This window comes from Toxotes jaculatrix, chromosome 13, assembly GCF_017976425.1.
Source record: "Toxotes jaculatrix isolate fToxJac2 chromosome 13, fToxJac2.pri, whole genome shotgun sequence".
Classification (NCBI taxonomy): domain Eukaryota; kingdom Metazoa; phylum Chordata; class Actinopteri; family Toxotidae; genus Toxotes; species Toxotes jaculatrix.
Window position 1 is genome coordinate 6,094,016 of NC_054406.1, and position 14,277 is coordinate 6,108,292.

At 41.5% G+C, this 14,277-nt stretch overlaps 1 protein-coding gene across 1 annotated transcript in view; it reads left to right on the forward strand.

Annotated features, from left to right (window-relative positions):
* ext1b (exostosin glycosyltransferase 1b) overlaps positions 1-14,277 on the forward strand; it is a 132,744-nt gene that overhangs the window by 74,273 nt on the left and 44,194 nt on the right. Inside the window, exons 2-5 of the mRNA XM_041052632.1 lie at positions 1,333-1,426; positions 4,584-4,691; positions 6,615-6,734; positions 11,646-11,778. Of these exons, the coding sequence (XP_040908566.1) occupies positions 1,333-1,426; positions 4,584-4,691; positions 6,615-6,734; positions 11,646-11,778 (455 nt within the window). The remainder of the gene's footprint in view (positions 1-1,332; positions 1,427-4,583; positions 4,692-6,614; positions 6,735-11,645; positions 11,779-14,277) is intronic.

Here is a 14,277-nt window from a genome sequence, read left to right on the forward strand (position 1 = left end):
GTAAGACTGAAGGTAAAACAGTGAGGTTAGGTTGATCCAGTGGAGGAGAAAGTAAACGACCATCTGCATCGTACAATAAACGTCCTATGTAACATAAAACAGTGTAGACACACACATACATGTCACCACTGCTGTGCTAGTGCACACAAACTGTCAAAACATAGAAAAGCAGCATGCATGCAAAGAAGAACACACAGACTGATACACACACACACACACACACTGTTTCACACACACACACTGTTTCTCTATTTCTGTCTTTCTCTGTTTTACACACACACACACACACATAGAGAGAGAGGGAGAGAGCCAGCTGTGTGGTGGAAGCAGGTGTCACTCGCAGCTCATTACCCCTGGCAGGGTTGATCACTCTGTTTGGAGAGCAATAAGACACACCTCACTGGAGAAGATAGAGGGATGAGGGGGCAGGAGGAGGAGAGGGCAGAGCGGGGAGGGAGGGAGGGGGCATCGTCCTCCTGCTTTAAGAGATAGAGGGATTGAGAAAGGCAGAGAGTGGAGAAGAGGCGGTGGGCAAAGGAGCATGTGGTTTGTGAGATAGGAGGAAGGCAGGGAAAAGAAAAGAAAGAGGGGGGTAGGAGAGGTGGTGGGATGGCGTTTTGGAGGAACAGAGAGAGGAAAGAAGAAATAAAGAGAAAGAAGGAGGGAGAAATGGATCCTTTACAAAAGGGATCTTATTTGCTCTTAGAAAATAAGATCCCCTTTGTAAAGGATCCAAAACAAAGGTAAATGGTTAGATTATTATCCAAATTGTCAGATTTACAGACTAAAGTCCAAAAAGACAAAACATACTTGACGAAGTTGTACACAAAACAATTGTACTGTGCAATGGGGTATTACAGGATTACTGACAGTTTGGGTTTTACTTCCAAGTAAAGTGGTTTAGATCATCTGACTAAACTTTTACAGTTGAGATTTCACAAGAATGGGTGTTCCTCTTGAAATTCTTCAGAAAATTTTTCATCATAATTTCTCCTTTTGGAGGATTTTTTTCTTTTTTCTTTTCTTTTTTCTTTTTTTTTTGTTTGCTTCTCATTTACCTATTTGGGTTTATGTCATTAAAAGTGTGTGAATGTTGATGTACATGTGTAAACCTATATCCATACATAGTGACAGTGACTGTGTGTGAATGACATACTCCTCGCTGCCGTCCGTATTTGTTCAACTGTCATACACCGTGAGCAATTACATAATTATAGCTCATTGTAGTAAGCCGCAGTGATGCATGTGCTGTGTGTGGTTTTCTGGTTACATGCAATTTCCTGAAAATGCCGCTCATGTTAAACTGCTCATGTGTGTGTTGCGTCTCTTCAGGTACGACTACAAGGAGATGCTCCACAACTCCACCTTCTGTCTGGTGCCCCGCGGCAGACGACTGGGCTCCTTTCGCTTCCTCGAGGCACTGCAGGTAAACAGGCGACAAACACACAAACACACTCTCCCAGAATGAGAAAACACTGCATATGCTGTAAATTCATGCCTACCAGCGATATTACTGGGAAGAAAAAGAGGCACTTCCCACGCTCAGACTCCTACTTTGCATTTGTTTTAAATGCGCTACCTCTAGCATTGAACGATCACTAAATCATTGCCACCTTAATACTGTAATTAAAACAAACAAGACCTTTTGCCGGGAAGATTAGCTGCTTCCTCCTGCCTCTGAACTGTGTTTTATATTGTAACACTGGAATGAAATTTGTAGAGAAACTGTTAAACTGTTGGCTGACTTCGTGAAAATTGCAGACAGTGAGATGATTAGAGGGCTGCTGGGAAAATGTAAATCTGTTAGACAACTCTCAGTTTTGTCTGTGATTTAACAATCATTTTGATCATGAACAACCATCATTTCCTCATTTCTATGTAGTTATCCCCACGACTTCAGCAAAAATACATGCTGCTAGTGCCTAACCCCATAAAACACATCCACTTTTTGTGCACGTCATGATCCTGGTTTCATTTGAAAGGCAACACTTTGGAATTTACCATCAAAGAGGGAAAATAAAGGTCTCAGTCACACCATCGCATTTAAAATGGTGAAATTTCATGTCAGCATCAGTTAATTTTAATGCCATGTGCCCAAACAGGTCTTCTCAGCTGGCTAGCGTGTCAGTAGTTAGCAGCTCTCTGGTGATTTAACTAATTCACAAAGACATGCAGATGATTTTCACCGTCACACTCTTTGTTGTGCTATTAGTCTAAGTTATAGTGGATCAAATTTACAGCTCGTCTTTACTGGTATGTTTAAGTGCACTCCAGTTACAGAATAAGCAATAACTGTCACAGTGATACTGGAATCTTAAAATGGTTTACACAGATAGAAAAGTGAGGCTCTGACAACGTATAGTTGAGTATTCAACTAGATTAAGGGTTAAAGATGCGGCAAGTAATATACTCCAACCTCACGATATAACCTTAATAACCTGTGTAAATTCCAACCATCTAGAGTCATTTTCTAGTGCTGGATCTGCCTTTACTGCCACTTTACTCACACCTCTTGAAATCTACACACTTCACATCTCTTTTTTTTCCCCCTGTTCATACATTTGTATGACTGCACCGCACTCTCCTGCATTACTGCTGCACTGTCCTTTACCTCTCCTGACCGAACACCGCCGTCCGCAGAGTGCACCCACATAAGAGCGCTTATCTCACTATCAGCTGCCACACACACACATAACGGTGCACTTCACTCAGGAGGGAAATAAGCCCTCTCCTCTCCTCTCCTTTCTCCATTTGTCTGACTCACCCCATCCATCGACTCGCACCATCTAGAGGAAGACGGAGGGAGAGTATTTACAGGCTTTGGTCTTTGCATGAGAAAGCAATTCCTGATAGAGGTCAACTCTGTGCGTGCGTGTCCGTGCGCGCGCGTGTGTGTGTGCATGCGTGCGTGTGTGTGTGTGTGTGTGTGTGTGTGAGTGAGTGAGTGAGTGAGTGAAGGAGACAGCAGCAGAGCCCGAGGGCCACTTCTGGTTTAGCTGACACCTTTATGACCTGGGAGTGACAGGGCCGTCATTACACTAAACTCCTTCCACAAACACGCACATACACACACACAAAGACACACATACACACACACCAGCTGTTCCCTCCACCGCTCCTCTCATCCGTCCATCCTTCTGCCACTCCTTTGGCAAAGGTCACATTCAGCTCTTTTCATCTTTTTTTTTTTATATCTATTTATTCACTTTCTTCTGCTGCTTTTTGATCTCTTTTAATTCCCCTTCTTCCTCAATCATTCCACTTGCTCGGCTGCTCTGAGTAATTAACTCTCCTTTACCTGAAGTTATCATTTTAATATTGATGTGTCAACAGGTGCAGCTTTAAAAAAAAAGGAGGGGGGGGGGGGCATCCACTCAGTGTACTCACTTGACATTAAATCATAACAATCCACGTAGACTGAATGTGATTGTTTTCTTTGATTTTCAGGCTTGTAAATGATTAAACCTTTTTTTTTTAGAAATCAAATAACCACAAACAGAATCAGAAACATAACTATTAATCATGTAATTAAGAAATTCTTTTTGTGCATGTTTGAGCTCTTCCAGTTCACAAGCAGCAGCATGAATAAATCTCTTCTGGGTTGGTTTTTTTTTTTTTTTGTTTGTTTTTGTTTTTTTGTTGTTTTTTTTCATAAATCCACACACTGTTTGAACATCTGAAGCTTACTCCAAATTTTTAACTATTTAATTATTCTTACTCTTGAATGTTTGACTCTTTGTGACCTGCTCTCCTACAAATGGCTGCTAATTTTTTTCATTTCCATATTTGTCATCATCAAACTAATTCCTCACTGTCTGTGACTAAATGCTGCCTTATCTAGATTGTGTGTTCAAACCTACTTGTTTATATGATTGCTGAGTTGTTGCGTGTGAAACTCATGTTTGGTCATCATGGGACAACTAAAGATTGAGAACAAAGCTAGTATGACAGTGAAGAGTAAATCCAAATGAATGCTAATGCTACTTTGTTACTGCTGGAAGTATAATCTTTGGTAATGCATTCAAAATATCAACTTTATAAAGTGATGATATGTCAGTGTTTTGTTTACAAGTTGTACTCCTGCCCCCCAATGGCCAAAAAGATCAATGTATATACCTTTAAGTACATATTGCTATGTCCATTACTAGGAAATTTAATTACTAGGAATTATTGTTATATACTATCCTTAACGGTCATTAAATCTGACAGTTTTGAGGCATCTGCTTTTCCCTCTTGTTGCATCTAGCTTTTAGATGAGAACATTGGCAGCTATTGAGACAGGACATCAAAAAAAAAAATCAACAGTAATAAGCTTCGTGCTGTAAATGAAATGAAAAAAAAATCCATTTCCTCCCAAATGGGGAATTTAGGTATGAACACAAAGGGTCACAGAAAGACACAGACTGATCAATTCTAACACAGTCCAGTCATTGTAAGTTTCAATGAAACGAGCCGTGTGTTGCAGCTTTAATAATCAGGATCAATGTGTAGCAAAGCAGTCATGATTTAGCTTGAACTGTGATTGTGTTTGTAAAGGATCATGTCCAACCTTCCTTCTGTGTGTGTGTGTGTGTGTGTCTTAGGCTGCATGTGTGCCGGTGATGCTGAGTAACGGCTGGGAGCTGCCTTTCTCCGAGATCATTGACTGGAATACAGCGGCAGTCATCGGCGACGAGAGGCTCCTGCTGCAGGTAACAGCCCGAAGACGCGCTCACACAAAACCACATGCTCTGTACAACACCAGAGAGAGAAATGGCAGCAACCCCACAGCTGAAATGAAGCCTTTTTCTCTGACTGTTCATACCTCAAGCACACCCTCTTTCTTCACTTCCTTCACTTTTCTATTATCCAAATATCCTGTTTTGTTTGGTTTCCCAGTGGCGCAGTTATCAGCGTAACGGAATTCAAGCAGCATACTAAGTCCTTGACTGCTTGAAAGTGTCACTCAAATCCTCACATTGTTATATGAGAGGGAAAATAAATAGAATGAGCAAATGGATTTGGCTGGAATTGCTTGAACTTCATGGGGGGAAAAGTAATTATATGCCCATTAAATCTTAATTTGAATGAAGTGTGTAATAATATTGTTTGACATTGAGTTTTATAACGTAGGAGCTCAGTGTGAGCTCACTCTGTGCAGCAGCAAAATGTGCCTGAGACACCCAGGATCGATCTCTGGATTAATGTCTTTTATAACAGCATGACGCACCAAGACGCATTCAACACGCAGTACATATGGTGAATATACACTCACAGAGCACTTTATTAGGAACACCATACTAATACTGGGTAGGTCTGTTCTCAGTCCTGTGTGTGATACCTGTACTGCACATTAGACGTATTTCCTCTCTTTTTAAAATATTTAGAATATACTGCATGTACAATAAATTTAGTTCTCCAGTCAAAATGTTCTCAGTTGGCGGGATATGTATATACACTATTGACTTAATTGTTGACAAAAAGTGTTTATTTGCTATTACTCCCCCTTTACTGTGACAAATAAGCTCAAAAACAAATCTGAACTACAAAGCTTTTTGAAAAAAAAAAAAAAACAGTACAAAGCATTCATCAAATGGTTGCTCGAGCAGTTAAGCTTTTCTCCCCTAATACTGTCTGATGACTGTTACCCTTACTTTTTGTAAATTACTTTTGTTGTATGCTTCATTTCCTTGAATAAAATCACTTTTTTTGTCTTTTGTTAAATCCTACACAGCGCAGTGTTTTTCCTCTGGGATCCTTTCTTTTTCAAAGTAGAACCTTTGGACCCCCAGACTAAGGGGCTGTTACTGGAGATGTAGACTTGAGACTTGAAGTTTGATACCACTCCCATGTCCAAACACTAAGGCAAGATACTGCCAGCAGTTGGTTAATTTAGCCTAGCACAAAGACTGGAAGCACTGGAAGAGAGTTAGCGTGGCTCTATTATTACGTAGTTTGTTTCATCACATGACTGCCTCAAGTCACAAAAATGACAACTTAACTATAGACATGGATCAAAAGCTGTGAGACTGAACTTACATGACTTGAGCCTTGAAAGCAAAAACATCTCAAGGTCCACATGAAGGTCCATTTCTTGACCTTGACCGTTGGTCTCATGAAGGCCACAAGATGTGGTGAAAAGCTTGAGAAACAACAGGTAAGTTGGACTTTAGGTGACGTTAGGTTTGGTTTTGAACTGATAAAATCCTGAAACTGAACAATAAATAAACGAGACACTTCCTGTAACGCTGCTGTCAGCACAATGTTCAATGGTCAGCATGCAAAGACCTGAAAGAAACGCAACTGACTGGCAGTTTATTTATGACAACTTAAGACTTGACTTGGACTTGTCCTCAAGGACTTAGAACTTGTCTTGAGAATTTGCTTTGGAGAGTTGACCCATATAACCTAAAAATAGGTGTGGCTACTACTCAAAAAAACTGCAATATCTGCTTCAGCCTACAGTTCACGAGGCCCCCACACTGTAATCTGCTTTGTCTGTTGTTGGGAGTTTCCTGAGTGTGTTCTTGGGACCAATTTTAATCTTCCTGCCACCATATTTTAGGTCCCAGATCAATCATTAAAAATCCAGCTTCCGTAATTAATGCTGACTGACTGCTGTTTGTTGTTTTCAGATTCCAACCACGGTGCGCTCCATTCACCAGGATAAGATCCTGTCCCTCAGACAGCAGACTCAGTTCCTCTGGGAGGCCTACTTCTCCTCCGTGGAAAAGATAGTGCTGACCACATTGGAGGTGAGGATTCAAAACACACATGCACACAGACGTGCACACATACATAAAACCACGTGCCGCTTTGACCTCTCTGCCTTCCTCTCTCCCAGTCCTCCATCATCAATCTTTCTCTCAGGGGGCTGCGGTCTCACAGCAGACTCTGCAATCTTCACTTTATTCTCAGGCATCACTTTTGTCTCTTTGGTACAAGGCTGAAGGCAAAAGAGAAGGGTGGAAAGTGTCGTTCACAGAGAGCAAACTGAAGTTTCAGCACATGTTCAAGGAGAATTTCTCACAAGCTGGTTTTTGTTTTGTTCACAAAACTTAGGGCATTTGAACTTAAGTTGTGACCCTGAAATATCCACATTTTACAAGCTATAGTATAGATGACAGATGCAGAAATCATCAATGATATAGGTAGTTGTAGTTGTAGTAGGATTTATCATGGTTCCAGTGATGTTAGACCTGTAGAAGTGGTTGTTATTGAAGAGATAGTAAACCATATTCTAAAGTTGCATCCAAGCCAATGAGCCTGAAGTGATATCAAACACTCCCCAGAAGGCTTGAAATGTGGCTATAAGAAGTTTGGAGGCTGTAGGAACGAGGCTGTGATAAGTGCAAACTCTTGTTGGTTAAAACTGATTCCAACGGTGACTTTATCAAACAGGTCCAGCAGCATATTTTCACATCGCCATAGTCCATCTCTGTGCTTTGAGTGTTCAAAACAGTGGCTTTTAGAAGCAAATTATGGCTGAAGGCCGGGGTACGCTTGAAACAGACTGGTTCATACAGTGTGTCATCCAGCAATGTCTAAAGGAAAAAAACATTTGAAGCTCTTCCAGTCAGCCACACTCAAAGGCAAGGCAGGAAGCCTACTGTCACAGAGAGAAGACAGATAGAGATAACAGCTGAAATGAGGAAAACAGAAAACACTTTCAGGCAGTTGCAAGGTGTTCTACTGGTTTGCATGGATAGATTCCTGAACAGGCCTACAGGGCACAAGGCTAGAAGATCAAGGGGCCCCTCAACCAGAGCCTCTGCATGAAGCAACTTAATATTTCTTCTTTGAAAGTCACAAACACAAAGTGACTTCAAAGAGAGGCAAAACAACAAAATAGGGATGTAAAACAACCAAAAAGAGACAAAAAGTCAACATTAGTCATTTTGTGTGTCTTTCAGTCCGAGGGGGACTTTTACCTACCTCTGCTCAGGGGCCCACTTCCTCATAATCTGTCCATACTTGTTTGTACAAACTATAAAGTGCCAGAAGTAGCTGTGAAGGCTGAAAGAGGGAGAGTGGAAAGAAAGATGATGCACATTCCAGTCTGCAAGCTTGACAGGGTCATGCATGAGGACGAAGACGGGAACAGTAAATGTGGCCATGTTCTGGTAAGAGTAATAGTGTTTTGAGGAGGTTTAAAGGATGGGATTAATACCTGTTTCCCCACCACAACAACTGGCCACTGCTGGAATCCATCCAGCCGTTGAAGGACAAAACAAACTTTTTACAGCCACCATTCAAGCCTGCAGAGGCTCAGTGTTTCATAGTCAGTGTTTAATAGATGGCGTATCACTTTAAGTTCAGAAGCCTCCCTCCTTCCTCTGACCTCTTATTGTCACGTGCGTCCACTTTGTTTACAATAACCTAGTTTAGGGAATTTGTGACTGGAAAAACAATTTATCCATCCAATCCCCATCTCCTATTATTCAGTTTAAACAAGTAGTTTATAGATGCAGGGACAACACCTGGGTGTACTGCTGGCTTCACACTGTGGTTACAAATGTCTTCTCCTTTCTGCCTCCTCTCTCATCCAAGCATCCCATCACGCATTTAATTTCCTCTCTTACTGCACCCGCTAAAGCCTCGGAGAAAGATTCCGCTCAATGCTACAATCTTAGTTACGGTATAGCCTCCCAAATCTTACATCTGAATTTGACTTTTACACACACACAAGCACCTATGCGCTCTCAAACACACAGCGCACGTAATCAGTCGTGGCTTCAGTGTCTACAGACTGATTTAAGCGAGCTCTACATCTCTGGTCTGTTTGTTATCTAACCCTGTCTCACACACACACACCACACACACACACACACACACAAACACACGCAGAGCCAAAAGCACATCTCCATATGTCAAGGTGTGTCAGCCCAGATACACATGGCACCACCCAGGCATAACCTTGCTGACATGTTGTCACTCTGCACTAAAGAGCAAGGTGACACGGCGAAAGCCTGTGACTCACTGTGTGTTTGTGAGTGTGTGTATGTAGTTTTTCACTGTGTGTGTGTGTTCACATTGAATACAGCAAGGGCTAAACGCTTAATTCTGACTGACTGTCCTGTAAAAAGAGCAAGGGAAGAGGAAGAGTGGTGGGAGAAAGGGTGAAGAGGAGAAGGGGTGACATATGTAAATGGCGTTGCCGTGGCAGCCCCTGAGATAACGAGCGACATGGTTTATTCATCCTGTCGAGCCCATACCCCACCACCGTCACCATCATCACCCACCCACCCACCCCACCCTCCTCACAGCAGATCTGTAGTGATACACACACACACAGTCCGATATCTTGACAGATTGAATCTCCTAGCACACATTCACAAACACACTTGCTTTTAATGACTTCCCGCATCCACTCCAAACTGTGTGTGTGTATGAGGAGATGGCAAGCAAGCTGGAAACACGAGTTCAACCTATCATGCGGTGTTTCCTGTCAGGAATCGGACACGTTTCGACCAATCACAAGGTCAATATAGCCGGATCTGCGGCGCTGGTACACCTATTAAACTCACCTATTAAAGCCAAGCTCAGAGTGTGCTTCCAGAGAAGCAGGATTTATCTATCATGCTCTAATTGGTTGATTGTGGCTGTTCTGAGGTGAGATTGAGTCGTCCATCATGTCCCGACTGAGGGCTGCCGACGGGGGAGAAGCTGCAGCCAAGCGAGCAAAATTGCCCCTCATAAGGTGTAAAGGGCTATGGGTTTTTAAGGTGGCAGGCAGTGTTTTTATATAGAAGCTAACGGATTTTGAGTTAATCTGTTTGGCTGAGGCAAATGGTTATCAACTACCCTCAGGGACAAACCCTGGGAAAGTAAAACCTCACACTATTTGTTTTTACTCTTTACTCACATCCCTGCCTCCAAATGATGAATTTATATGTGACTTTGTCAATATTATTACAGTGAGCCCTCTCCAGCTATATTATTCTTTTTACAATTCAAGCAGCTATTAGCTGCTCACTCATCGTCCACCTGACTCTCTTTACCTCTTTCTATATATCCGTCCTTTGAGTTACAGAGCCAGCGACAGCCATCACCTCTCGATTCAACAGCGGCCATAAAACACAACCGCAAACCTGTGCCTGTTTTACTGAAGCAATTTAGCATGGCTCAAGGGCACGGCAACAATATCTCTTTCCTTTGCCTGCCAGTTCAACAGAGGCCGATGGCGAGCGGCAGCTGGGGAAAAATAGTGCCCATTCTCACGTCTGACTGTTTGACTGACCTCTCTATTTGGGCACAGAAAGGACTGGGGAAGGGGGGGGGCAGGCCTGACTGACTGGTGCTTAGATACAGCTCATAACTTTTTTTGTTTTTGTTTTTGTTTTTTTTATTCTCCATGTAACCGACCAGCACAGATGACTTGCTGATCTTTTTTTTTTTTTTTTCAGAAAAGAAAAGACCTCAGTCTGGTTTGTCTGTGGAGGAAATATTACACAATAACACAGATTTATTTCAGCTCCGCTCAGCAACTCACTCCTGACACAATCAATAGCTGCTATTGAGGTGATACAAAGCAAACATTTGGAAAGCTCAGCTAGCTTCGAGCTTTCATCCATCGCCTGCACACTCACCTGCTCTAATTCACTGACTGAGTTTTGAACGATGCTCTGTATATTATTCGGAACGGAAATTAGTTACTGGACGTTGAAACATTAGTGGTGTTGATATTCATTTACATTTACGGCTGTCTGCTTCTTGGCGTTTTTGTATGAAAACTCATTTCCCAGTGTGATTTTATAGGTGTGATTACAAGGCTCATTGTTGAAATCCTTAATATTTCATCCACCATAACCTGAAAGGCAAACGTTTGTTCCTCTATCAGCAGAAATCATTCGGATTTTTATGAGTCCTCAGTGATCTGAGTGAAATGTTAAATGTTATCTAAAGGTAGTTTTTGTGTTTGTTTAAACACCTTTATTTGGAAAGCTGTTAACTGCTCTGAAAGGGGAAGCCTTGCAAATGGCAGGGCGGCCTAGAGATTAAAGAGAGTGTGCTGTAATTAAAGTTTAATCCTGGTAACAGTGTGTGTCGAACAATAACTTTGTGGCTGTCAAATCAGCACAGATCTTTGTAAATTCCTTTAAAGACCCTTTTAAAAGCTTCAAAAGTTCAAACACTCCGCCTTACAATTCTTCAACATTGATAAAATCTGTCCTTTCCTTAATGAATTGTTGATTAATGACTATTGTGCTGTCTTCTGTATCATCCTTTATGCATATGTGTGTTTCAGCAATAATATACATTTGTTACTTGTAGAAATGTAGACACAGTTACAGTACTTAAGACAATAGTAGTTTGATTGAGTTGATGTTCATATTTTCCATTAATTAACCACCCATTTTGTCACAACATCCAGGTTTTACAGCTTTTTTTTCAGTGCTTCTTTTGTTGGAATATTACTGCACTGTATAGATCAGCTGCATCCTCATGCATATGCACAAGACAAGCAAAGCAAACAAAAACAGCTTTGCATAGCACTACAATAGTTCAGAAACTCCACAGGGTATCTTTTAAACTGATAAAGCTGTTTGAAACTCTTCACCACATTAATGTGACACGTCCTTGAACTTGTATGTAAATTAAAGCAAAACACTCTTATGATCTTATTTGTTGTCTAATCTGTGTTTCCTTTTGTTTGCTGTGTGCAGATCATCCAGGACCGTGTGCTGGAGCACGGCTCCAGGAGCAGCCTGATGTGGAACAGTCACCCTGGGGGACTCTTTGCCCTGCCGCAGTACTCTGGATACCTGGGAGACTTCCCTTTCTACTACGCCACACTGGGTCAGTAACACACACAAACACACAGGGACAGAGACGCATCATAAACTGTGCAAAGTGCTGTTACATAACAGTAATCGCGCCTCAGCACACCAGCAATGAACTGATCCATAAAGGTTGATCAGAAAAGTTTCTCTGAAGGTTCCCCCATCATCCATCACTCTGTCGCCAAATATTTTGTCACAGTTTTTGTTTAAGAAAACTGTTTCTGCAGATCTGCGTCCAGCTGCGACTGTGGATTTGTCGAACAGCAGATATACAGCCCTTACTCCTGATCTACTGCCCTCCTCGAACGGCTGTATCTATCAGCAAGTGCAGTGGAGGAATGGGCCTTTGACGGATGTTTGTATTAGTCCTGCTGACACACCAGCCCGTCCATCATTGGTTTTTGAGTCAGCATTGCTACTGCTGCTGCTGCTGGACTGCAGCGAGGCCAATTCCTCCCGCTACGGTTCAGCAGCGGCGAGTTCTCCCCCGCCACATATCTGTGACCCCGGAGCCTCTCCATCCCTCACTTCTTCACTCCATCATCATCCAGTGCTGCCAGGCCACCACAAACATCAACGCACACACACATGCACACTCTTACACCCACAGACGGCAATAGTACAAACGCACAAATTCAGTTGATGGAGCACCCGGGGCAGGGAGCTGATATTAAAATGGATGGGTGCGGTGACAGGCATGGATTACAACGCCGGCGTATTTTTTCAATTGTCAAAAAGGAAGCAATTAAACATGGATGGGTTTTTAGGAGACAAGGTTGCTTGCCACTGATGGGTAAATGAGTAAATAAAAAAAAAAAAGAAGAAGGGGAGTTTGTTGCCGAATGATGCTTCTTCTTGTTCTCTGAGAACCACTAACAAGACACACACACACACACACAAAAGATACTGGATTTTTGGGACTGATAACAATATTTGTACTGAGAATAATAAAAATCCCATAACAGTCAGTACTTCATTAGCTAAGCCCGTAAAATCTAATCTAATCGAGTACAACAGCCCTGCCATAACATCCACCTTTACAATGGTAATAATGTTCAGCTTTAACTGACAATGTCAGAGCGGCATTAATTAAACTATAGGTTTATTATTGAGGTTTTAGTTTGCAGTTGGGTGGGGGAATATTAGAACCACCTCTCAATACAAGGCAGTCCAGTACAACACCTCCTCTAACTACAACCTCAATAATAAACCTACAGTTAAATTAATATCTCTTAAAATGTTTTGAGTTGTTGCATTGGATTGCATTAAATTTTACAGGTGTACCTAATAAACAGTATCATCATTATAATTAAAATTATTTCAAATAACAGTAAATTAAAACATAAAACAAAACTACATTGAACTTGAAATGAGAACACCTGAAGTTAATGCCAATAAAACATTTATAGTTGTACTTTACTGCTATGCATCTTCTCACTGCTTACTGTACACGTACATACTACATAGCCAAAAGTATGTAGACACCAGAGCTTAACTCCTATATGTAATGTCAGGACATTAATATGCTGCTGTATCACTCTTCTGGAACCTAGAACCTGGCTGCAGGGCTTTTCTCCCATTCAGCCACAAGAGCATTAGAGGAGTCAAAGTTACATGATAAGGCCTCGTGGTCCATGCTCTAGTTCATCCCAAAGGTGCTAAAGGTCATAAACCAAATGGCATCTTCGTCGTTTTGCTTTGTGCATGGGGGCACTGTCATACTGAAACAAGAGAGGGCCTTCTGTTCCCATAAAGTTAGCAGTACCACACTGAAGGAGACATAGTTGTGCCACAGAAAGAAAAAAAAACTTCTTTGGTGTTTTTTATTTAGGTTTAAATCTTAGCTTTACTGTTTTCTTGTGAAATGTTGGATCATTTTCTCTTTTATCCTTTAACCATTATTCAAATTCAAAAGAGTTGAAGGGGAAAAATCACTCTTTGATGCTGACTGCTTACAATTTATAGACATAGTGTCACAATTTATTTACTTACAAGCTAAAAATGTCTATCACCATTCCAAAAACCATGTGTGCTGTAGCATTAAAGGGGACAAGCCCAACCATAAAAACAGCCCCAGACCACATACTATTGGCCATGGCTGTGTCCACATACTATTGGCCATGACCGTGGACATTAAATGACCTCGAGTACCGTAGCTGAGTCAATCCTAAACCAGCCTATTATGTTGCTACAAATGTTTAGCTGGTGAGATGTGTAATGTGCTGATACAAAATGTGATAAAAACGAGTGAGAAGCTTGTGCAAAAGGAAGAAAACAGCATGCACATCCAAAATTTAGAATAAGCTGCATGACAGCAATCCTGCTCCAGGTTTTGTTCAGTGTTTCATGTCTGTTTATGAGCTTATTACAAATTTACATCCCAGGTGTTTTAAAACTCTGCAGACTCTTTACTTTTTCATTACAAATCACAAGGATAGTTTACCAAGTTTTACGACTGCATATATTCTTCATCATAAAAGTTTCTCAGTGGCAGAAAGGAGGCTCCTCTAATGCT